The sequence below is a fragment of the Platichthys flesus genome, chromosome 18, assembly GCF_949316205.1.
Source record: "Platichthys flesus chromosome 18, fPlaFle2.1, whole genome shotgun sequence".
Taxonomy (NCBI): domain Eukaryota; kingdom Metazoa; phylum Chordata; class Actinopteri; order Pleuronectiformes; family Pleuronectidae; genus Platichthys; species Platichthys flesus.
In genome coordinates this window covers 1540863-1567346 of record NC_084962.1, presented here as the reverse complement: position 1 = coordinate 1567346, position 26484 = coordinate 1540863, and the positions used below count along the sequence as shown (strand labels likewise).

General features: G+C 41.2%; 1 protein-coding gene across 1 annotated transcript in view; it reads left to right on the top strand.

Annotated features, from left to right (window-relative positions):
• The window catches only part of rev3l (REV3 like, DNA directed polymerase zeta catalytic subunit), a 62065-nt gene that overhangs the window by 16443 nt on the left and 19138 nt on the right, over positions 1-26484 (top strand). Inside the window, exons 2-12 of the mRNA XM_062411987.1 lie at positions 5158-5347; positions 5524-5598; positions 6592-6752; positions 10167-10296; positions 10544-10638; positions 12595-12699; positions 13350-13434; positions 19563-19708; positions 20154-20282; positions 25335-25557; positions 25992-26134. Of these exons, the coding sequence (XP_062267971.1) occupies positions 5158-5347; positions 5524-5598; positions 6592-6752; positions 10167-10296; positions 10544-10638; positions 12595-12699; positions 13350-13434; positions 19563-19708; positions 20154-20282; positions 25335-25557; positions 25992-26134 (1482 nt within the window). The remainder of the gene's footprint in view (positions 1-5157; positions 5348-5523; positions 5599-6591; positions 6753-10166; positions 10297-10543; positions 10639-12594; positions 12700-13349; positions 13435-19562; positions 19709-20153; positions 20283-25334; positions 25558-25991; positions 26135-26484) is intronic.

Sequence of the window (26484 nt, the reverse complement as noted above, 5' to 3'; positions counted from 1 at the left end):
TGTGCGTGGACGTATCTGTTGCTCTTTTCAGGACAGTTTGAGCTACAAGATAACTGGAATTGGCAAATGCCACATTCTAAAACATTATTCAACTCAAAAAAGTATCTGCAAGGCAGTGAATCATGCATAACAGCAGCACAAACTAAATCGCTTCCTTGTTTATCGAGTTGAGTGTTGCTGGGATTGTATAGTGTCGTTGTTGTATAGTCATCTGCATTACCAACTCCTGGAGCCATCTGTTGTACAAACATCACAGACAAACAGTGATTTACTTACTTGAAGGTTTTTGGGACAAAACGGTCCCAAAAAGTATTTTTGATTGAAATGTGGCTTTGGATCAAAGTTTACCTGACTAATGGCATCTTACACTGATACCTCAATAACAGGGAATTCCAAATAAAGTTGCTTCTCTTATACAAGCCTGCCGGAAATATGGGCCTATTATCATCTACAGTACAATACAGTCAATATTTGAGGGAATAAGATAATGAAGTCGGCTATTCGGCCAACAGCCTGTGCTTATCATAACCCAACTTCCTGCTTGAACCTTGAAGATTTTTTACCCTCGAAATTCTGCTTCTGTGTTCTACTGGGCAGTCATGCATTTTGAGGTCCTTATACAGAGTAGTCCTGTATATGGACTGCGTTCATTCACCAGCTCCAGAGTAGAAATGAAACCAAGCTTTAGCACCATCTTTGACAGATTGTGACATTAACCAGGAAATTTGCCAGTTTTTTCCATAAAAAGAGAGACTCTCAAACTGGAACTTTATTGGAACTGGAACTCTAAGTTTCTGTTGGTTACCAGGCAAGAGCGCCCGACAGACAGACTTTACCGCCAAGCAAAAAGTTATCAGCATGACTGATGACCAGTGTTGACGGTCAGAGCTGTATGTCACATCTAGATGACCCCAGTACAGGACATTATATATTTGAAATTAAGCCAGAAACTGTAAGTTAACACACATGGTACACAAAGCCACAATAGTTCACAACTGACACAACACATCAGTAACACATAAGTTGGTTCAGTGTACAAAATAAAAAATACAGTAGAAAATGATAATTGATTTTCTGAAGTGATTCCATCACCAAAACTTTATTGGCCAGCTATAGAGGAGATCACAACCTCTCACTTGGACATTTGCATTCTGAAATATAACCAGACAATGAGTTTAGTGCATGTCTGAAGGCAGCTTATATCACTGCTTTTCTAACTAAGCTTCAAGCTGGCTGCCTTACTGACCCAGTGGGTAGGGGCTCTTCTTGCAATGGCTGCCGATTCATGGAGTCCTGGTGGTGATTACGATCAGAAAGTGGGGGTGGGAGGAAGAGAGACAGAGAAAGGCACTTTGCTGAGTGGACCTCCTCTGTCTCAATGCTCCTCCCATCTGAGATGGGTCCCTGAGGCTGGAATAGCCCCTCCCTCCCCCATTCACAAATCCTCCAACAGGAAACTGCACATGTGGCTGAGGAACAGTGGGAAAAACAGTCCTCATCTCGTACACACTCTGCAGAAAAGCTTCAGTGAAACTTGATAACACTGATATCAGTTTCATATAATATTTAAGTTAAGCAGCTGCTGGTACACCTTCCCAAATGTCAGGCTGCATTGCCTTTCCCTATTGATCATCATAATTTCAATACGTTATGACTTTTGTTACAGATAAATCACGTTATTTGACACCTTGGGCCCTTTCACAAGTGTTTTCACATAGTACAGAGGAATAAAGAAATAGAGTAATTGTATTTGGAATGAAAAATGGGAAATGGGTTTTTCAGACAATGTTTTTGATGATCCTGACCGTGACCTTTGACTGATGCAGATTAAGATGCATTTATTAGTCCCAAACACATGCAAAGGCACGTTCAGGCAGGTAGGGAAATTTAACCTCTGCTTTTGACCCATCTGGTGCAGGACACACAGAGCAGTGAGCGACCATGTACGGCGCTCAGGGAGCAGATGTTGGGGGAGTAAGGTGCCTTGCTCAGGGGCACTAGACAGGGTAGGGAGACTCTTGGATTTTTGGACAGATCAATCCAGGTTCGTCTTTTGTTGTCTCTCCGTGGAGTCGAACCACAGACAAACCAGAGACCTTCTCTGCCCATAGTCCAAGTTTCTGCCACTAGACCACCGCCTCTCCTCACAATTGATCAGCCATCTATGTGTCTAAGAGTTATTTTGCAAACACACATTTTCTCCCTCTGTATCTTTATGTGGCCTGACCAGCAGGGTGGAAATAATCCTCCACCCAATCATGGCCTTTTACTTTGCTGACACTGTTGCCTAGCAACTGCAACTGAAGCAAGCATAGGCTGTTCGCAGTGTACGTTGGCGTGTGCATGTGAAAGGGAAAAAAAGCCACGTTGACATTAAAGGCTTAGAACGAACACACAAACGTCGTCCTTGCTGTTCCCTAAATGCTGGAGTAGTGGCCAGCCTTTGTGTTTCTCACAGTGGATACAGACACCTTGGCCTTGTTCTGTGGAAGACGAACACATACGCCCGGCGGATGAGAAACACTAATGTCACTGGTAATAATCATTAGTTGCTACTGTAAACTTCACCAAACCTCAATCTGAATAGGACAGTTTGATAATACTGCACAGTCCGATCCAGTCCACAAAGTAACCAGAAAACCAGGAAAAACAGTCAAAAGTTATTACAACTCATAATTGTGAAATGGTTACGGTTAATCGATTTTTAGATTTTGATTACTTTTCTACTAATGAACTCTTCACTACAGCTTTTATATGCATATCAAAACATAATGAGATACAACAAGTATGATACTTAATTTAGTTCATGACTAATGGTGAGATATACCAACTGGCATGTTGCATCCAAACAGGGGGCAGAACATCTTTGTTCTGCTGGACTCACAGGATTATTATGTCAATCATTCCCAATTTTCTAGAAATGAATGCGACTTCTTCAATTGGTAATTTGACTGGACAATAAATATTTATTTTACTATATGATATAACATTTTGAAAGCAGGTAATCTTCACATTAGAATGGCTTGAACTAGTAAATATTTTACCCTTTAAACTTAATAAATGGCTGTTATCTAACATATCGCCATCTTATTTTCTCTTATGATCTTTCATCTGGGTTCACTTCAATGTAACACCTTAGGCCGCCAGTGTATAGTGGACTTCATAGATGTGACACAGTTTGACATTGATCTTACAATGCAGCCGTCATTAAGTTTAGAACGACAAGCAAATAAACACTATTTCTCCATCAAAAGCAGAAAGACAAGTTTGATCTCAAAGTGATGATTATGTGTGTCTCCCCCTCACATGCTGCCTGCCACAGGGAGCTCTGCCTGTGAGCTTCAACATTTGCAGCTCCCTCAGTCGAAGCAGTGCAGTAGCTTGAGATTCAGGCTCACACCAGCTCATTGTCTTTCATCACCACCTTCCTTCTAGCATCACCCTCCCCTCATGTTTGGAGGCAGTCATATGTATTATTGTGCAGAGAGACGCAAAGAACGTTTCTTCCGCATTTGGAGCCTCTACTTTGGATCCAGCAATCTCAGCAATCAAGCCCATGGCACTGCGGCATTGCGTCGCACGCAGCATCTGTCATAGCATGAGGATAGACAATTGGCAAGTTGCTGATGTATGCGAGTGTATGTGTGTTTGAGGTGGAGGAGTAGTGCCAGAAACCCCCTTCTTGTTCCTCTCCTGAAGATCAGGGATGGTTAGGAAGGCAGGCTTGTCTCTGGGCATGTGCAGACAAGCCTGGGCAAGAGTGGAGCTCCTGCTCTACACTGCCTCCTGCCGTCCAGCTGTCTGTCAGCCTGTCAATGTTGCAAGAAGAGAGCAGAGTGAGAAGCTTAGATTTGGGTGAGCCTCAGCACCCCTTGCATTTGTTGTCATCATTTTTACAATGCTCTTATTATTCCTTTTATATAACTGAACTAAACACCACACAGGCTCCTGCAGCATTGTATAGATACAAGCTCTGGCCCATGCTGATAATGGTATAAAGGGAATGAATCAGCATGGTGTCTGCAGCACAGTTCACCTCAGATGACTCTTCAGCAATGTGAGTGTCTGTCTGGCAGTGATGATGTCACACGACACTATTATAACTACTGTATCTCCCTCTCTCCACTCTGTTACAGCCACAGTCCACAGCCCAGAGCCATGTTCCACTCTGTTTATATGTAGTTATTTAGCTAATTGACTGGTATAACAGTCTGCATGTACGTCATGAATCATGGAGTTACAGGCTTTTGTTGCACTCATCTATCGATGCTGCCTCACAATGATTGGAGAAAAACTTACCGGTGGAAAAAGCTGTTTGCTCAACCTTCAGAACACTCCATCCATCTCAATCGCAGCCTGTCAGTAGATTTAATAGTGTCTGTGGAGGAAGTCAAATCAATGGGAGCTACAGCACATTGGTGTTTGTTCAGGACTGTGTCACTAAAAACTGGCAAATGAATGTTTGATCAGAGTGGGTTGATTCATCCGATCCTGCTGATCTCTTTTGCATTTGAGGTTAATTTCTTATTTTATTTCTTGCACTCATGGACACATGTTTTATGTGGCTTTTGTAGGGAAATGTATTATTCCTGCAATGTAATGCTGTACTTAACAGACACAGACTGCCTCCAAAATTATAATACATTTCAATCAACAACACTCTAAAACTATTTTAATAGATGGTGAAGGGTGGAAGGATTTAATTGTGGGACTGTTGTACTAGACTATTAGTTTTGCTAGATGTACTTAATAAAATGGCAACTGAGTGTATATTGGTAATTATCAATTGTAAATGCAGGCTGGAATTTATTGAGGCCTAGATCTACTTTAAGGTCACATGGCAGGCTGATAATTGATCAACCTCCTAGTTTTGATGTTTAAGAATATTGACTTATATTCCTTGTGTTTAAAATGTTGTTTAGATTTTAAAAGTTGTATCCAACAAAGTAAAGACTTGCAAGTACAAAATAATAACTTAACCACGCTTAAACCCAGATATAGATTTTTAGTTGCAGCTGACAAGTACTCAGATACTGTATAAGTTATACTCTGCCATATTAATGCAAAATTAAACAATGTCTACAAATCAGAGGGGAAGATTAATAGAATGGATCAAACTAAGTCTGTTGTTGAATGTATTTGTTTGTTTGTTTTTAGGCCAGAAGACATGTCTTCACATTCATGGTGTGTTCCCTTACATCTACGTGCCATACGATGGCTATGGGCAGCAGTCAGAGCACTACCTGCGGCAGGTGGCCTTCAGCATCGACAGGGCCATCAATGTTGCCATGGGAAACCCATCCTCCAGCAATCAGCATGTCTTCAAAGTGGTGCTGGTCTCCGGCATGTAAGTGACTCGTTGTCATCAAATGAACTGAGCTGACAAAGTAGAGAATTGCCTAAAATTTGCAGTACAAAACCATTTAGAATTCATAAAATGACAACGAGGGTGAATCCTTTCAATGAATGATGATAGTTGACATGCAGTATGATGATGTCTCCTGTCTGGATGTGTTGTTGCAGGCCTTTCTATGGCTACCACGCCAAAGAGAAGCACTTCATGAAGATCTATCTGTTCAATCCTCAGATGGTTAAAAGGTAAGACTGCTGCAGATCGATGCAGCTTATATGAATAGAGATAATTCCAGGCTCCTGCTGTTTGCTGTTACTGAGTACCAGAGTGTGGGTGCATGACTCCAGCTTACTAAACTGAAATCGATTGCTGCATAATCAGTTGTACAAATTGATTGAACGAGGGTGTATTTGCATGGAAGAATACAGAAATAGGCTCGAGGAGAAGACAGTGAGCTTCGAGAGAAAAAAGGAAAGGGTAATGTAGAGATTTTGGGAAAAGATAATTGGAAGACAAGAAAATAGTCAGCCATTCAGGCAGAAAGAGAAAAGAGAGAGACCACACTTGTGCAAGATCAGGTATTAGCTCTGGATAGTTATAATAATAATAATAATACATAAAAGTGTAAAGATTTTATTGATTATTAATGATAGCAGCAACAATTCATATAATAATGGATAAATAAAAAGTATTATTCTTAATAATAATAATAATAATAATAATAATAATAATATTTGTTATCCGGCAACACTGGAGTCAGAGATACCTGCAAAGAGAGAGAGAGAGAGAGAGAGGGAGAGAGACTATGGGAGGAAAAAGACACATAGTTAGGGACATGTATTAAAATATATAAATGAATGAATGAATGTGGGGGCAGATTGTCAGTCAGTGACTCACTGCCAGTTAGGCAGTCAGTCTGCGAGCCAGTCAGCAGACCAGCCAGTCAGGCACTCAGCCAGAATGGTGCTCTGACCCTTAAAGTGGAGACATGACTCCAGGACAGACCTCAAACAGTCACTCAGTGAATTGCTCCTTATTCATCTTACAATATGAAGAAAATGCTGTAAATGCACGGATGGTCCTGGAAAACATTCTGAGCAGTAAACACAGGGTTAAATGAAACGACTACTGTTATATATTTAAAGGGGCACTACATGGATTAATAATGTCAGTCAGTTGTATTATGTGTGTGTATGTATATATTTACATATTTTTTTAATTGTTTAATGTTTTTGCAGGGTGTGTGAGCTGTTGCAGAGTGGTGCAGTGATGAACAAAAGTTACCAGCCCAACGAGGGCCACATCCCCTTCCTTCTGCAGTTCTTTATAGACTACAACCTGTATGGCATGAACCTGGTTAACTTGGGAGCTGTGAAGTTCCGCAGGAGCCCGAACAAAGGTAGGGGTGAGAAAAGAAGAGACTCTGCATTTTTAGCATCATACAAAATTAAGAAGTTTCCCTTCACGTCGGATTTTCATTGCCTTTTCGTGATTATAATCATCTAATCAAAAATGAAAATCATCATAACAATTTCAACACTTACCCTGATTTTACACAAAATAAACTAATTAGATCTGTCATTTTCTTAAATCCTACCTTTCTCTTTGGGGAAGTTCCTTAGCTACACAAGTCTTTGGGTATTCCCCAGGGCTGTTGAGTGAGTGGCATACTTTAGCCCTCATCGGCTTCACTACACTGGACCCACTACTGTTTTTGTCTTCCCTGAACAGTGTGGACAGAGCTTGGCTACTTCGTGCTCACTGCATTGTTCTCTGTGGCTCAGCAGGGATGGAGAGCGGGCGAGGGGTGGCCGCCATGCATTGTGTCATATTGAATCAGTCCTGATCTCAACTCAGCCCAGCCTCAGTCTTTTGAAAGCTCTCTGTTTTCCTCCTTCATGTTGCCTTTTCTCATCTTTTCACATGTTTGGTCTTGTGGTCTCTTTTATTTTTTGAGACATTGCTTTCAAATTTCTCCCTCTCTTTTGTTAACCCTATCTGTTCTCAATTCAGCTTGTGTGCCCAATTTACAATCTCCTGAAAATGTAGAAGTTTACGAATTATGAAAGGACAAGAACAAGCAAGCAGATACTAGAGCTGCTTGCTTGTTCTTGACATAAACTAAAGACATTCTTCAGCTGGCTGTATGTGAGAATGCAAATGTCCGTCTTCCAGAGTTTCACTAGAGTTTCTGTGTCCAGCCCCATAGTAAAATCTCTAGAGAATGAGCTGATATGAGCAAACTCCGCAGGTTTCACATAGATCAAGTGGGCCTGCTGCACCACCCCTCACCTGAACACCACAGAGATTCCTGTGTTGTTGTCAACGCGTCTGTGAAAAGAATCTCCCACTCGATGTTTATTTGTGAAAGGCAAACATCAGAGATGGCCTGGACTCCATTGGTCACACGTGTCACATGCAACTTTGCTAACCAACTCTTTTGGAGCAGAAACAATGCTCAAACTGGCAGACTGGTACCATGCAGGTCAGGTTTAGGTGTGCGAACCATCCATGTGTTCTGGGATGAAACTTTCAACAAAAGAGGGCGGCAAAATGCTGATTTTTAGCCTGGTGCTTAGGTACATAATACCTACTCTTTCACAAAAGTGACAAAATATAGCTTTCCTTTTTTTTGTATTAATTTCTATACTTTGACTGCCAGCATATACTGTCAATAGATTACAATAACAAGCGTCCAAGAGAGAGATATAACATGAAAGAAAAAAAAATGTAGTTCAAGGGCGCTGCCTCAATACTTAGTCCACCAGGCCTTTTTCTCCTAAAAGCATTGAACAGGAAACTGAGAAAGTGCCAAAAGTGCATTTGCACCCACATATTTCTTAATCGTTTGTGTTCTCTGGTTGGGTTGAGTAGGGCTCAGAACCATTCACTTTTCAACCAATAAGGTGCTGTTAGTCGTAATGTTGTTCTCATTAGCACTACTGACACTACTGATAGCATAATGTTTGGCCATAAATAATAACTAAGAAACTATTGGATTGTATGCTGATGTTTAGGACATTCCAAAAATATCGCATACTCCTTAAATGTGCCACATAGCATGTTGGTCAGAAATACTTGATCAGAATCAGAATCAGAAGTATTTTATTGCCAAGTAGATTTACACCTACAAGGAATTTGCTCTGGTTATTGGTGCATAAAATGAACATGATGCAGCTATGGCTGAGTTTTGGCAAGTAAAAGTTAATTTCAACCATGCTAGTGATACAAAACCATCAACAACTCAAACCAGCTAATTAATTATCGTATATGTTGTAGATACCTCACATTACATTTAGTCTTCCATGCAGGGTGTATCTTAAGCGTGGGCTGCAGACATGCTAATTACACAATGCTACTGCTTTTGGCTCACCGTTGCCATTTGTCTAAACTCTGTACTCTTTAACTGTAAAAGTACAGAGTTTGGTACTCAATCGTAATTTAAAGCTCCCTCTTTTCCTTGTGCTTGTCTTGCAGACTTTTGAAATAGTTTGGTCACTTCACCTGTTCAGAGAAATGAGACCCAAAACTAATGGAATATCTTCTTTCTTAACACTTAAAACTTATGATCGTCTATTCTTGCTGCTCTGTTTTGCCCTTAAATATTGTTCAAAATTAACATCTGTCACTAGCTAAAGCAAAGCACACATTGGCTGATCATTTGATATCAGTGGTGGTGGGGATACAGTTTGCTCTTCAGGCACATTTGCAGTCAACTCCATGGTCACTTTGGCCTCACAGTGGGAATGTCAGACTGAGGGTTCTTGTGTGAACCTGACCCTCACAACTTCTACTGCAGAGACTAAACCCCAGACAGCCGACTCTGTGTGATCAGAGATTATTCTTAATCTCAGAGCAGTACCTCTGTCACCTCATAATGCCCATCCAAGCTCTCTCTCCAAACTCTCAGAGAACTTCCAGCCAGCCAGAGCTGCCTTCTCGTGTGAGTGCATTAATGATTCAGGACAGGAAATTCCACACTTGAATTTAATAAAGTTTATTTTTCAAAATCCTCACGCTCGACTCTCCTCTGACAAAAGCTGCGTTCCCATGTTTGATCCACCTCTACACTGATGCAATCAATTGAAAGGGGGCTTCATGGCCCAAATCGACAAAGAAACCCAGACACTCCAATAATGGTTACACCAGTTTACCTTTTTTTCTACACTCAAGCTCAAACTTGAAAGCAAGTTCTTAATCTGGGATAACGGTAAGAATGGTGGGCTGGACTGGAAAATGTGCCATTTAAAGATGAATAGAACTCTTAATGTGTTTTAAAGTCACCTTCAAAACCCGAAACACCCTAGTGGGATTAATCTTTGAAAGGTCAACCTGTGTCAAATGATGGTGTTTTGTTGTAACTACCTAATCCAACCTACGTTACTGAAAGTTAAACTGAGGAAGTAAAGCAAGCATTAAGACGATCGGACAAATCCCCAGAGTTATTGGTGGACAATGAAATTATTTCCTTCCATAACATCCATCATAGTTTATAAACCAACTTCAAGGCTCAACTTTAACTCATCATTCTTGCTGAGGAGCTTGTGCAAAGTTTCTCTCAACAGTGAGTAATAGTCACAAACATTATGCTTGCATTGACTTCAGAGGTAGCTTGCCTTTTCATTTATCAGTGTCTGGAAGACTACATCTAAATAACTAGTCTTTTTTCTGTCCATTATAACATATGTATCTGATATTTTCCTTGTTTAAAGCAAGTGTTGTCTTCTATAGTCTCCTTACCATTCAAGACCTCTTGGCAAATCCTTCTAGAGAAGCACTATAACACCACTCTGCCCTGTTGTTTGTTTTCCAGAGGCCCCAGACAGGCAGACGCCAGGCGGTTGTCCCAGCATTAGCCCCTGGAAGAGCCCCTGCACCTCCAAGCTCAATGACAGCACCCTGGGGGGCACGTTTGTCCGCTGGGAGGAGAATGCCCTACCCTGGTGAGTCCCACTTTCACAGACTCTGCTGCATTTATCTCTCACTGTGAGAGTATGCCCAGACAGCAGAGATTGAATCCAGTACTTTTACTGATATCCTTCCTTGCTACATGGGATTACAATTCTATATATCAACTACATCCATGGTGCATAATATTTGTCTACTTTATATAGAAATGTTCATATAACTTTTACAGATTTTTGGGACATTTAATTTGACATCAGTTGTCCATGAATTCCCTGCCTGCAGCTCATTAGTCCTGGAAGAGGTGGAGAAGCAAAGCACTTGTGAGCTGGAGGTTGATGCTGTAGCTGTAGACGTCCTCAACCGCCTGGAAATTGAAAGTAAGTTCTGTCAGGTCCACATACTCACTTGCTGCACCTCCTCCACTCGCCCACACTTACACAGTTGCAGGAATGAGACACCGGAGAGAAGGACAGTTGAAAGGTCTTCTGCTTAATCATTTGTTCTTAAGGTGCAACAAGTTCGGTTCAGAGTGCTGTTGGGGCATTGCTGCTCAGAGCAGCTCCCTCTGACTGTCTACACACATCCCACCCATTAGCAGCCTTAAACATGAAGGCTCTGAGGCTGACCTAACAACCTGTCATGGGGCAGTGAAGAGAGGGAGACATTAGCAGAGACACAGGGTGTCCTCAAATCTCAGGATTTAGTCAATGTGTCTTTAGGCTCTTTGCAAAATACAACATTTATTTTTGGTAATTGAACTTGCCAAGGTAGAAAGAAAACCTTTGCTTAACCACAAAGCTAAACTAGCCATGGATTTGTATTAAAGATATGTATCTGTCCACCTCCATGTGAACTCGGATGCCAAAGATTTGCTTTTTTGTGGTTTTAGGTTTAAAAAAAGTATCTTTGCCCACAGTAACAGTCAAACTGATCAATGGGCCTCATTTACGAATATATCTTAAGAAGTTTAAGTTGAAAGCTAATGTCAGTCTTCTCAATTAGCATAGGCCAACTCCCCGTAAATGCCCATAAAGGCAGACAGAAACTGAAAAGAACATTTAAGAAGCTAGAAAGGATTCAATACAAATCTAAAGACGGAACTAAATCCAAATCCCTCGTGGGCCATCACTAGTCTCAGAACCAAACTTGGTTTTCAGAATTAAATGGCCACACTTGGACGTATCATTTTAAATACAAGGTTATGAAATACATCACTATGTGATGCACCTGGACACATCGTCAGTGATGTTACCTGGGGTCATTGGGTGTCTCAGATCATCCTCACCCAGGTGACCCAATCCAGGTAGTGCTACCCTACCGACGGCTCTCCTCTCCTGATCCACACCCACCTTGATGCAACTTGTGCTGCCTCCTTGGCCACCGTGATGGCCCTTCCCCTACTGGCTCTAGTGATGCCCAGCTTCGTTGAACTGGAGCCACTCCTTCTTGTTGGGCTAGGGCCACTTGACCTGCTGCTGTTCTGTTACTCTGGGTGGAGCTGAGCTTGCGTTACCTGGAGGCTCTGGGTTCTGTGGGTTAACTCCATGCCTAGCTCCTTCTGCGTCTCAAAGTAGAAGTAAAGCTATAGAGGGTTAGGGTTAGTGTATGTGACACATTTAATATAAAAACACCAGTGTATTACACCTTAAGATTGGTGACTGTTTTTGTGACACCTCAACATCTTCATGTGGTTAAAAAAAAATGTTTTTGCAGTATAGACCAAATATTCTGTAAAAATAATAAAATATTATTGTAATTTAGTCTTGTACAACTATAAAATTAAATGTAAAAAACTCAATAACTTATTATTATATAGAAGCAGTTTAGTTGTCAAGTGTGCACAAGAGTGCAATTCAGAATGCGTACATTCTGTTCTTACATAAGAACAAATCCCAGATAAAAACATTGGTGAATGTCAGAATCTTAATAAAAACTGCATATGTGGGTTTTAAGAATAGATTTATTCTTAAGATCAGTTGGTGAATGACGCTCATTGCTATTAAACTGAATGGCAAAGATGAAGACACAATTGGTGTCTGAAATATAAGATTCTTATTCTATTACAGTAAATGCATACTGAAGATCAGGCTAGAAATATGTAAACGGTAAACCACAATCAACATCTGCCTTAGGGTGAAGAGAGTAAAGGAAGGCCACTCCAGGACAGGCAGAGCATGGGAATTATTCCGCTCTTTAATAGTATAATAAATCTGCCCTGATAAAGTTAAGCTTATACACAAAAATGTGAAAAGTTCTGATGTGGATTAAAAGACAGTCATGGAATATGGAGTATCATTTGCTGACAGACTTTGTTGTGTCTTACCTCTGTCCAGATCAGATTGGCAGGAATCCCGGCATTCAGGCTATCTGGGAGGATGAGAGGCTGAGGAGGAGAGGGAAGAACCAGGCCACCCAGATAGAAACCCCTGAGTCACAAGGTGAGGAGATCCACAATGAAATCTCTGTTCTGTTATCACTTCACACATCTATCCTTATTCTCTCTAGCTCTCAATACTAGAAAAAGATAATCAGTGTAAGCACTTGATAGCATTCAGCAGTTCATGAGAGAGCACTCTGCTCTCTGTTTATGAAAGAGAATTAGTGAGAAAGTGTCTTTATACTTTTTTGTTTCTTCTGAAAGCAGACTTGGTTACAAAACAAGTTTGGGTGCCCATGTTTTATATAATGTGGCAGGATGCTTTAAAATATTCCCGATGTAGGTACATCAAATAAGAAAAACAACTTGTTATATAACAATGCGTAGGATTCATACTTAAAGGGTATGACAGTGTAACGACATGATGATGATGATGTCTAGGTCTGACACAGATTATACCAGAAGTATGACACATGTGGAAAGAGCTTGTTGTTTAATCGTGATACCTTGAATTACATCCAGTCCAATTGTATTATTGTGATGAAGAGCTCTAGTTTCACTGACAGCAGAATTACCCAGAGGCAACACCAGCATACTTAACAGTAATCACTGCCCAAATGTTTCAATTGTTTTTAAAACTGGAATCTAAGAACAGATTGTTTCAAGGAACGATGAAGGCAGTACTGAAGTTGTTTGTCTGATGTGTTCCAGATCGTGGTTCCGTCACTTCAACAGAGAGCGAGAAACTCTTCATGAAGAGGTTTAAGGAGATCCTGAAAGAGAACGAGTTTGACGTGTAAGTTCCTTATCTTTCCTTCGATCTGTTGCTGTGGTGGCTGTTGGGGCTGCGCAAGAGGCTCCCCAGACATTTCAGAACTAATTATTTCTGAAAGTCATTGCTGGACAATTATCCCATTTCCCTGGGCAAAGCCAGAGTTGCTGGCAAAGTCTTTGAAAATAAAAACAAGATGTTTACAGTCACAATAGTGGGACTAGTTTCCCACAGTGTCAGACCACAATGAGCTCAAGTGTCTCTCATATTTCATTCTTTGTGTTGAGCTATAATGAAGCTGATGCAGTTCCCCAGTTTGTCTGTGCATCTCCGTTTCATGTAAGGTAGTCCAACTCCTGTGTCCTCTGAGGGCAGAGAGGGAGGGAAGGAAAACACAGGTTGGAAGACTTGGAAAGAAGGGATGGAGAAAATGAGTCAAAACAGATGTAGGGGATGGCAGCAGAACAGGCGTATTGCACAGAAAGGGGGAAGGAGAGACTGACATGATGTTGTTGAGGTTACACAGTCCTCCCTCCTACTCCCACAATGTTCAGGCAGAAACTATTTCCTGTTATAAATAAAAGTACAGTTGGCTGTGCGTGCATCTGCATCAGATCCAGATGGCTTCCATTCACTGGGATATCAAACAGGAACAGAGGGGGTAGGGTTGGGGAGCAGTGTGGGATGTCCATGTAGAGTGGGGCTTGTCTGAAGAAATGGAGCGCACACACAATTTGCTGGCGGCACTCCCAAGGTCTGGCCGTATCAGTCCCCTGCTCTGTGAATACTCACACAGTCTGTCACTTGTTGGCTTTCCTTTTAATCTCATTATTCACTACCGCAGATTTGCTGTTGCTGCTTTCTCCAGGTCTGACTTGGTGCTGCAGATTAGAAAGTTCTTTTTTCTCACTGTTACAAAACTATCTCAAGTTTAAAAAATTTCTAATGCACGAATTGGTATTTTGGTAGTTTGCATAAATAGGTATATGTGATAACTTTCAGCTTATGTGTAGAATTAGATTTAAACGAGGGCTACATTGTAGCACTGACGGGACCGATCACCTGCACGTTGAAGCCTGTTGCGGTCGGTGGAGAGAGCGATCGATGGCCAAGCACACGTCTCCGCGTTGCATGCGTGCTGTGCACTGCGGCAAGGATAAACGCTTCACTTCCTGTATCCGTCACGCGACGTCGATCTTTGCCTGCTAATTGCTCATTACGGTCCAAGCTATCAATTGCACATCACACTGTGAACACTTTATGTAAATCGAAATATAGTTGTAAAACAAAGCTTACTTCCTGTTAGTGATGGTGCCATCACTATTATAATGCAGAGACTTATAGATCTGTTCAAGTAGGTGCTCTGATGTAGTGTGAGCAATTCTGTGTCAATTAGATAATGTTACCACATAATGTTAGCACAACATCAATGTTTACACGGTTTGAGGAAATGTCACAATTCTGACCATGATCCAATGACTTGACTGAGCTCATTTGAGCTGTACACTCCTGATCAAAATCTTAAGACCAGTTAAAAAATTGCATGAATTTGCATTTTGCACTGTTGAATCTTAGGAAGGTTCTAAGTAGAGTTTCAAAATGCAAAAAGAAGAAATGGGAACAAGAGCCCAAAAGTTGTGAGCAGGCAATTTATTGAAAACAACAATTTAACTGAAGTAGGCTGTTCATCAGCTGATCAAAAGTTTAAGACCACAGCTCAAAAAAAAAAACAACTCCTAAAACAGAAATTAAAGTGTCAAAAACTGACTCAGTAATGAGTAGCTCCACAATTATTGTTGATCACTACAAAAATTCGTTTTGGCATGCTTGATGCAAGTTTTTCCAAAAGGCTAGTGCGAATGTTGCGCCAAGTGGTGAAGATGTCTTCACGAAGGGCATCCACTGTCTGGAACTAAAGTCAATTTTTGTAAACTTTTTGTAAAAAGATTTTGATCAGGAGTGTATATTGTAAAGCAGCCAGGGGCAGTTCATATAGTATAAAACATGTCACTTCCTGTAGCCACCAGGGGGTGCTGTGTTTTCAATTCACAATTTCTGTGTAGATGTCATCAAGCCGGGACTCTTCTCTTACATGTCTAGTTTGGACTCGATTGGACAATGTATGTCCGCTATACAGAACCTCGTGTTTTGATGGCATTTAATCAAACTTTGATGCCACGCTACGGTCACACGGTTTGACGACCAATAGATCTTTAACTCAGTTTTTATCTCCACCTTGTTGTGATGACACTCATCTCAATTGACCTGATAAAAGCCCTGGGACAAGTTTGGCAAACTAAAAATTAAAATGGCCACTAAATCTAAAAAATGGCTGGCTTCCAGTTGCGTTTTTCATAATGCTCCTTGAGGCTTTTTTTGTATATGAATAGTCATGATCAGTGTTGCCACAGTTACTTTGAAAAAGTAACTTAGTTTCTTTACAGATTACTTGATTTTAAAAGTAACTCAGTTACTTTACAAGTTACTTGATTTTAAAAGTAACTAAGTTAGATTACAAGTTTCTTCATTAGTTAAATTCAGCAGCTGCCGACAAAACCCCTGCCACCTCAACATAAAAATGACAACCGGTTTTGCCAACACTCACTTTATTAGAAACCCCCGGAGGCCCGCTTTCACCACTTTCTAATTTACTGCAAATTGTAGAAGATTTTTGAGTGTGTTGAAACCCTCAAAAATCCCATTCATTCTTTGGGAGAAAAATAATAATAATCATTTCAATTTCAATCCAGCGTTTCGGTTCTCGGCCCTTATAAAGCTTTGACAGCTAATGCAAATCTTCCCACTGTTAGTTCAACTTTCGTTGATGACTTACAAACCCCAGTGACTGTACAAAGGTAGTGTTGGAACAAGAATGGAACACAATCTGATGTTTTATATGAACAATACAGTACTGCAGGAAGTATAACTGTTTATTATGAGATAGATGAAAAGGCAAGTAGCCACCGAAGTCAAAGTAGTTAGTTGTTAATCCAGAGAAAGCTAGTAATAGCAGGCTGTTCTTCAAATTCTGTGATAAATCCCATCCCCTCCCATCGGCCCTCTTGTCCAACCTACGATGCATAAATCTGGTGAAAGCGCCTAACAACTTCTAGAAGCAGACTTTTCCGTGACTCGCTTGCTAACTTCTGGCTATTGACTCAGCCTTTCTAGCTTGGGAAGACTCCAGTCATAAGCAACAATAGCACAGCGCGCTGACAGATCGATGCCAGCTAATCATTTCATTTGGTGAGAAATTAGACCTTGGCCTGAATTAGAATTATGGTCCCCATGGCGAGAGAGTGCTTTTTAAGTTAAAACGTTTTTTTCAGGGTAGAGGTTCTGCATTAGGTTATGTTTATTAAGGCTCGGGTAAAAGGCTATTAAATACATTGAATCAACAAGTGTAACCCAAAGGGATCATGCAGTGCTTTATTACAAAATAAAAATGTTTTGTCAACATTATACCCAGTGTAGGTCCTCATTTGATTTATTATTACAATGCAATCAGATAACAAAAAAATTATATTTAAGGAAGAATGGGATTATGGTTAAAAAGACCCTGTTAACGCAACAGTATACAGAAGAGGGTTGTCTTTTTCTTTCTTTTCTTCTTGTCTTCTCTCTGTTTCTCCTTGGCTCCATCATTTAAACTCTCTTGAAGCAGAACCACTGAAGCCAATGAGGGAGGTGTGTGTGGCTTGTTCACGAAATGTGTTAATCGCAGCCGTAATCTCCCGACGCCTGCCAGGCTCCCTCCCTTGTCGCCTCTAAAGTCGTTAGCTAGCTGACTAATTAAGAGACAGCCATACAGTGGCACGTGCACATTGACTCTCTGGAGCCCTTTCCTCATACAGCCCAGCAGAACAAAGTCTCTGGTGACAATGAGACTGCAGTAAAGTTTCTGCTGGTGTAAACTCATATATTTACAGCCATGTTTTCATCATACATCCCCTCTGAAAATAATTAATTATGTATCAGCCTTGCTTCCGGGTTGGGATTTGTCATCTAGAGCAAGCATTGTATGGCTCATTCATCATTTATAGCAAGTGAAGGGATGGCCATGTGGCTGTGACTTCTTGGTAAATGCTCTGTTGTATTTGTCTGAACAGTTTTTTTGGCTTATCCCTCACATGTGCTGTGTTTCTCACTGGACTGGACTGGACTGACTGACTATACATGGGTTCAGTCAGTCCCTAGGCTGCTGCTGCAGCTTTACCTGCCACCTTCACTGTTTTCACTCTGTTTCGTCACAATGTTCTTTTAAGCTTGAATTCCTCAGTCAAGTTTTACATTGCATGCCTACCATCAGTAGCAACAGTGGTTGATTCAGTTGCTTGAGGGCATTTAATATTCAATTTATCCTTCTCATTTAGACCTACAACCTCTTGAGCATGATGCTCTAGTGTTCAGGCTGTTGCTGCTCAGTCAGATATGAAAACCCATACTCTATACAGGGTTTGGAAGAATTCACAGTTGAATAATTGTTTTCTTTTTTCTGACCATTCCTGGGAAATGTGTTCCAATTATGATGGCGACTGCCTGCCTGGTCTACATTTCAATATTTCAGACAGTTACTAAGTGGTGAGTTGCTAGGCGATGCAGAGGAGGGCAGTATGGGCAAAGGAGTGTGATAGCCAGCTTGTAGCTGAGAGCGATTTGGAGGGATGCAAAGCCCAGTTGGCTTCCTGCCCATTTTACATTCATATTGCCTCTACAACACACAGACACACACCACTTAACTGCTCTTATATGCTCACACAAACAGACACAGCCCCAGCTCCCCAGACTCGCACACCACCTCTGTGTTCACATACAAACAGAGTTAACAAATCACTTCCCCTGATTAAGACCCACAGTAAATAGATGCTAATAAAATATGACTGCATTTGGGCAGATACCATAAAGTTGTCTGCTAGGTGAGTCAGGTAAAGGGCAGCCCAACAGCTCTGCTTTTGACTCCGGTGTTATTAGAAGAGGAGAGAGACAGGACAGAGAACAGACGGTCGGGGTGTCGTGTGAAAGGTAAATCAAATGTCAGGAGTAGAAGGTGAGCAGCTAGTCCCTCGAAAAGGATCATCATCCGTTGTCTGGAAGTTTTTTGGATTTAACGAAGACATCATACGCACCAAGTGCGTTAGAGTTGTGTCTGCACCGCATAGCAATACAACTAACTTGTTCAACCATCTGAACAATCACCACAAACCACAGTACGACGAATGCATTAAGGACAAAGCTAACGTTACCTCACTGAAGCCGTCCATGTCCAATGTCAACCCAGAAAACCAACGCACAGTGCATAGCACGACAGCGTATCCATCCACCTCCCAAAGACACACTGAAATAACGGATGCAATCGCATTTCATTTGGCCAAAGACATGTGTCCAATAAATAATTTGCCAAGTAACAATAACTGTACCTTTCTTTTAAAATGAAGCCTTGCGCTGAGATTGTGATGCTTAAGTTTAAGGGTGATCAATTATACTGTAACAGTTACAGTTTAATTTATCAATAACCCCTTGTTATTGCCTTGTCTGCATAGGCCTGAATTGTTTTCATTTGGTTGCATTCTGTGATGGCATATTTTTAGTTGGCCCTTTATTTTGGGGAAATATTTTATTGATATTTTGCTTCAGGTGAATAAGAAGTTTTATTTTTATGCAAAGAAGTGTACATTAGCTGGAATGTAGCACAACAATGGAATTGGAAGCAGTGTTCTTATTCATTAAAACGTGACAGTGCAATTAAAAGATGTTGTCCCTAAAATTAATGAATAAACGTGATAAATAATCGTGATCTCAATATTGATCAAAATAATCGTGATTATGATTTTGGCCATAATCGTGCAGCCTTAATTCTTCTGCAGATGTACTGCATATTTAGGTGGTTGGGGCTGACCTTTATGCTTCTTTTGAACATGCTAAGGTCCTGGGTATTACGCTTTTCCCATGTTTTTTCAACCCGAACTCTTAAGGCCTCTAATAAGATGTGACATCTTATCAATGCATCAAAGTTACAGTTGCCATAACTAGCATTCTCTCTGTTGTTGATATTTTTAAGCAGCAATGAGAAATATGTAATAACAGCAGTCACTTTTCATCATCTTATTTTATTTTTTCTGAATTATTCTGTGTGTATTTCTCTGTCTGCTCAGGACACAAGCCTCCTCCATGGCTGACGAGGAGGAGGATCAAGAGGATTTTCTCGGTGACCTCACTCTCCATTTAGATGACCTGACTCCAGAGGGAATACAGTGTACCCCTGCTAATGCCGTGGAGGTGCACAGGGATTCTCAGCCAGGTAAAGAAACCCTGCTGGGATGAACGAGATTACCCCCAATTGCCTCAATATATGTATGAGAAGGAATTTGTTAGCTCTGGTGTAGCCTGCTGCAATCCTTAGTCTTCACTGTTAAGTTAAATCTTAACTCAGGTGAACTTACCATTGAAGTACAGCTTTTTTTCTTGTTACAATCTGGGTTTTCTCTGTGTTTGGCAGAAGAGGTAGTTGGTGAGACAGACGTTTGTTTTCCTTATCCTGATCAGTCCTACAGTGTCAGAGGTTGAAATTGTGATACTGTTTAATTAGCAATGGACTAATCTGCAGACACGATCTCTGCCAAGTCTTCTGCAGGAGCATAGAAACATTAAGCTCATTCTCTACTAGAGGGCTCCTATCAATTTCTTTTTTCAATCAAAGTTTGTCTGATGCATTAAAAAGTGTTTTTTCTGCTTCCCTTCTTTAGACTCAGTGAGAAGCAGTGGTAAAATCCCTGAGGAGGCTGTGGTTGATGAAGAGGCCATCTTGAGTCTTCTGGAGAATAGCCAGACCTTCCTCCCGCTCTCCCAAATGTCCAACCACTCACCTCAGTTAGGTACGTTAGACATCCTATTCAGGTTGAAACACAGCTCTGGGATCTCATTTATAAAATAGTGCGTGGGATTCATACTAAAAGTGTAGGGGAGAGCGGGGTAATGTGAGACATCGGGTAATGTGAGACACCCCTTGTATCTAGGCAACGGTACACATTTTTGGTCATGTGACCATTATGTTTTCAAGCCCCTCCCATTCCCCCCTTGCCATGAAGGAGACATTGGAGCTGGTGCTGTGGTAATTATGTTTCTTCACAAAAATGTTAGTGTAATATTACATAATGTTTTATTTTTTAATGTCATAAACAATGTAGAAAAGCCATAATGCCAAGAAACTACACCAGGAAGACAACCTGGGGCCAAACACCCCTCGCAGAGATGGAGAGTGCAGCCACTGAGGTCATGCAAGGAAAGAAGTCCTTAAGAAAAGCTGGAAGGGATACAAATATTGACAACACAACCCTCAAAAGATTAATAAAGAAAAAAGAGAAAGGGGAAATTAAATCAGTAGCCTTGGGTGCAGTAGCTGAGGTAAAGAGAATATTCACAGATGAGATGGAGGAGCTTGCCAAACACTTGAAACAACTAGCTGACCAGTTCCATGGCCTTGCTCCAGTTAAGTGCTGTGAACTAGCATTTGAATATGCAGTGTTGTGCAATAGTAGGAGTAGATTTGACGTTGGCTAATTATTAATAATCATGAAATATGATTATTAAAATAAATTATTTATCAAAAATAATTAAAAATTATAAAGCTATTAATTAAGAATAGTAACACTATTAATTAGAAATGATACGGTTATCCATTAATAATAGTTGAAATAATTAATGAAAACAATACAATTATCAATTAAGAATAATACAATCTGTAATCATTGCTTATTGTCGCGGGGCACCACTCTGGTTACAGGGACCAACAATTCAATCTTAAAATATCAGTCTCAATGATATAAGTTATATTAATAATCTCAATATTTAATATTAATGATTATATAATAAACAATGAAGGGTTTTAAGTTCGAGCACAGGCTATAGTAATCCAGCTGTATTCACATACATATGCACAAATAATCATAGACATACAAATACTTTAATTACAAAAGTATTTATTAAAAAGGGAAATAAAGTTAATGTTATTTCAATGATTCTTCATTTAACAAACTCCAATATTTCAAAGATGGCAACAACAGCAGCAGCATTTATCACAATTAAGACCACGCATGTGATACGGGGTATCTGTGTGTGTGGTCGTGTGTGTGTCTGCCTGTCTGTGTCTCTGTGTGTTTGTGTGTGTGTGTAAGAAAGAAAAAGGGAAGTGGCTATGGCGTAATGACGAGGTCACGTGGTGACGTCCTCTGGCCGAATTCAAGGTGATGTTACATTCACGTACTTTCAAGATAGAGGTTGCCTAGTGAAGCCACGTTGCGAAAAGCAAAATGGATGCCGGTCACTGACCTTAACAAAGGGGATCTTTAAGACAAAGAGATTTCTTATCTCGTGGTTTTGGCGCCGAATGGCGTCGAGATGTATAAAGGCTCTTTAAGTCTAGATTTCTCCATGTAACATGAAATGTATAAATGTAGGTCGGGACGTGTGTAAAAACAGGTTTAGGAGAAAAGAGAGAGATGGAGAGAGATCAGGAAACATCAGAAACATTGTCAGAGACAACTACTAGCGAAGCAGGCAGTCCAGTTATGTGAGATTTATCTTTTAACAGATGTAAATCTCCTCACAATATCTCTGACGGTAACACGTTAAAAGGAAGCGCCGGTTTGTTACCGCGCGCTTCTCAGAACACAGTAAACAAAGGAACCGGATGTGACGTCTCAATCGTTGTGTGTTACACGGCTTAAAATAGATCAGCGATCTACAAACAAACATACAATCAAACAAATGACACGCTAAGTATTTAAACTAGTTCTCTGCCCAGACAATTAATAAGCCTCTTACTGTGACCTCACGGTGTTGCATGCGCGTGTCGCGCGGATATTCCGGAAGTCCAGTGAATAATCGTGGCCACTCAAGCTCGATGGCGCTGGCTCCTCTGTCGCAGCGGCGTCGGCTGGGCCGAATAGGAGCGGATTCGTCTTGCTCCTCAACGGGATTTCGTCGTTCTTCTGCAGTGATGAACAGCGGTGGCACAGTTGTTTTGGAGATCGTGGAAAAGAAAAGTCTTTGTCTCTGCCGGTGAATGAGCTTCCCGTTGCACGGCATTTTCAAGTTAAAAGCAAAAATAGTCTTTCAAAACAAGTGTTGACTTAAGCTAAAAGAAAATAGAAGCTAGAACAAACTTTTGTGGATGTTTCCCCCATTAGAGCTGGAACATCTTAGAGGCCCCAGAGGGGCCCTGGTCGAAGTCCTGAGCAGGGAGAATGAGCAGCGATTATTGATGTCTCAGTGGTTTTATTCTACCTGAGAGGTCCAGCCTCCTTGAGAGGCTGGTCATAGGATGATGCTGGCTTTTAGCCAATTGAGTGTCAGAGGTCAAAGGAGAGTGGGAGCGGCCAGGAGCAGAGCAGGGGTTTCTGGGGAAACCCCAGGGATTAAGTTACCACCAGAAGATACAATCTCCATGCTTGATCTGAGAGGGACTTTAGCTGGCTTCATCTTGGCTCAAAGGCCTCACTTTTATGACCCATTGTGTGATCCCACCACATGGTCAGTTCAGCAGGGACTCTTGCCCAACAGCAGAGAAAAACAATATCCCTGTCCCTGCCAATTGGACAGAGAAATAATGTGCAGGTAAGCTAGGGTGTGCAAGAGATCACATGAATCATAATAATCATAAATGTGCTCACTTTACCCTTTAGCTGGGGTTAAGTGAGACACAAGACTACTTTAAAAAAAAATATATATATTTTCACTGCCCTTTGCCCTGAAGACATTCTGATCATTTCCATTGCTAGGAAACATCCTGAATTAATGGGAAATGTGTACATTTTACTGATATATCATTTTAGCTTGCCTAGAGGGGAGCAAATGTAAAAAAATTCTCACATTACCCCGCTCTCCCCTACGGAAATGGCATACCCAAAAGAGAATTCAGATTTATAAAACCTTGCTAATGCACACCTGAAGGCAATTTTCACATTATATATGACAGTCCAACTGGAAAGGTTCGCTAGCCTGACGTTGTCATACTCACAATTCTAGTCAGACTGTGAGTCTGAGACCGCTCCATTGGGCTGTGATTATGGGGCGTGTTTCAACCGAACCAGGAAATAAAATTCCTCTTCGCTCAATTGGATAGACCTACAACCAATCAGACCAACGTAGTATGTGACGTATGTAAAGTGACGCATAGTTGTTGTCAACAGAACTCAGCTGCACGCACGCTGGAAGATGTAGAAGTAGATCAGTGAAAACGATTTTTGCCGGGGTTGTTAAAATAATTTAAGGATACACAGAGAGCTTACCAGCACGATCAGCATTTTTGAGAGAAACAGTTAATGTAACAGCCCTCCCCGAACATGACGCAGAGTTTCTCTAATGTTGGCACACGGCTCTTTATTGTTCACTTCATCGTAGCCGTAAATACACCGTAAAACTGGAATGACATTAAGTATACGATATTTTAATCCATAAAACCAAACACAAACGTTAAAATACAATAAACAAACAAATCACCGCAAGACAAGTCTGATGCGTTAACATGACATAGCGACTCCCTTTCCGCGCTACCTGCAGCAAAGTAAATGGGACCAGCTTCCTTACCTCGTTCCGCTTGGGAGGGGTGTTAAACTATAGTTTTTGACAAATGCCGCACAGCCCGCGTCCGGTCGTAGTTCCTGTTTCTATCCTTGTGCCGGCGCTGTACGGCAGGTGTCTTATTGCACTGGTCCGCAAGCGAGGGATCTGGTGCGTCTATTAACATGGTCTGCTCCTTAAACTGCAGGTATTTATGCGAGGGGAGTCGCTACTTGTAAAACAAAATAAGCCCAACACAAAATAACAGAATAAAACAGTATGCGTAAAGTGGCAGGTGTAGCAGTCAGTTACAGTAAAGGTGAATGCACGTACGAACAAGTTCTCCGTTTAGGATTACAGCTCCACAACACATCAAACAAATCGTATCGCATTTGTCGGTCCTGTAAGAACTTAATAACACGGTGGGAACACGACATTCCCGTGTCCCATCTTCTTCGCGACCATCGGGGCCAGTTGATAGATTAAACTTTTTCCAAATCCCGTAGGAAGGATGGCAAAAACATCTTTTCGATCTACAAATGCCTTGATCGCATTTCTCTGTTCCTCTTTCAAAATGAATGCGCTGTTGATGTCTTCTAAAACAGACTCAATGGCAGCATCTACACATCTCAGCTCTCCAGCGGCAGGCATGTTTGTGGAAAACAACGTCAACCCAAATGCACTTTGATGACGTATTTGATTACGTTACCGTTGATCATCTGTCCATCATCGTATAAAGCCCGCCCTGAAAATCTGATTGGTCCGGATGATTTTGAACCGGGCATAATTTCTCCCCAACGGAGCGACTCCAGACCGAACTTCCCGACCTCAAATGTTATGGGCGGGTGCTAAGTTCGTCTGTCATCCAGGCTAAAGGTTCGCATTTGGATCTGCCTCATTCTCCTCCCTCTACACGCCCACAATCAACCATAAATGGTCAATGCAAAGAACGTCATGAATATTAAATTATACTGCTGACCAATTAGTTTCCATTGGTAAACTAACCTATTTGAATGACAAGGTGTCATTTTGATTCACAAGCTACAGGTTGAGGGCTCTAAAGGGGCCGATAGGCTGTAGGTCTCTCAACTTTCAATTTGACAATGTGAAAACACTATCAATGACCACCTATGAGTTTTTTCAGAGCATTCCTGCAAAACATAGCCCAGAGTGCATCAGCAGCACATCAAATCCTTACTGCTTATAGAAAATAACAGGGAAAGGATTCAAGCATGTGAATACAGGGAAAACCATTCAAACAAAAAATCCAGAAACTAAAGGTTTGGCAATTTTATCATTTGGGGGCTCACTTAAAGTTGTGACTTGCAGCTTATTCATATATGCCATGTTTTTTGATGTCTGTGCAGACAGCAGCCAAGACCATGCCATCATCGATCTGCTGGCAGGCCTGGAGGACGATGGTTTCTCCATCGGGCAGAATTCCAAGTCTCTACCTGGTGCCAGAAGTTACCACTGCAACAGTGATGAGGAGGAGGAAAGTCCGGAGTTGGACAAAGAAGAGGCAGAGCTCAGCATGATTATGTCACAACGATGGGACAACAAGGCGCCTGAGATTTCGTCATTATCAAGGCATGTTGTTTTGGTCACACACATTGTCTCCTTACAAACAGCCTGCTAATTTTTTCTATTATTGCTCAGGTAATACCGTAAAGTCTTAGATGACCACAGTCTACTGCTCAGTCAAACAGAACGATTTGTAAAAAAATTATTTTTTTGACAATTGACGGTTTGTCTGATTGCCAGATCATTGATCGTGAGGGACGATCTGGCAGTCAGGCACAGTGACCCATCAACATCTTAGTGAATGACAACAACTTATCTAAAGGAAATTCAATTTGAATCGCACAGTAAATAATCTGCCTTCTTTTACCCAGTAAAACACTAGCTCTTGCTTGAGCACAAACACAAACAAGTCCATGACAAGCAGTCAGATGTAGGTTGTTCACAGGGAGCTGAACCTGTGCATTGTCTTATCAGGGGTTCTGTCTTTTCTGTCTGCACAGGCCGGGTGTGAAGGAGGCAGAGGAAGGCTTCAGTGAGGAGCAGCAGGATTCCTCTGATGAAGACATGGAATGGAGTGGGAATAACTCTCTGTTCGCCAACCTGTCCATTCCCCAGCTCGACGGGGCGGCAGATGAGAGCAGCGGTGAGTCATCTCATGCTGAGATATTCCGACACAGTACTTAAATGTCAGTTTGCTTTGATGCTTATCTTACATCTCCTGCTGATTCTTGTTCCAAAAAGCATATCAGAAAGTGGATCTTACAGCAGCTGCATAAGAAAAATTGGGTTGACACCAGGCTTTAGCCATATGATCTCATATCTTTATGACAGAGCTGTGATTTAGTACTGAAACCAGTCTGATTTCTATGATCCCCTGGAGATCAAATTATTATCAGTCAAGTTTTCAGTGGCTTTGAAAGTTTGTTGCATTGTGAAAGCAAAATTCTTGTGTTTAACTGTCAATTGATATCTGAGTGGCAAGCAAAACATTAT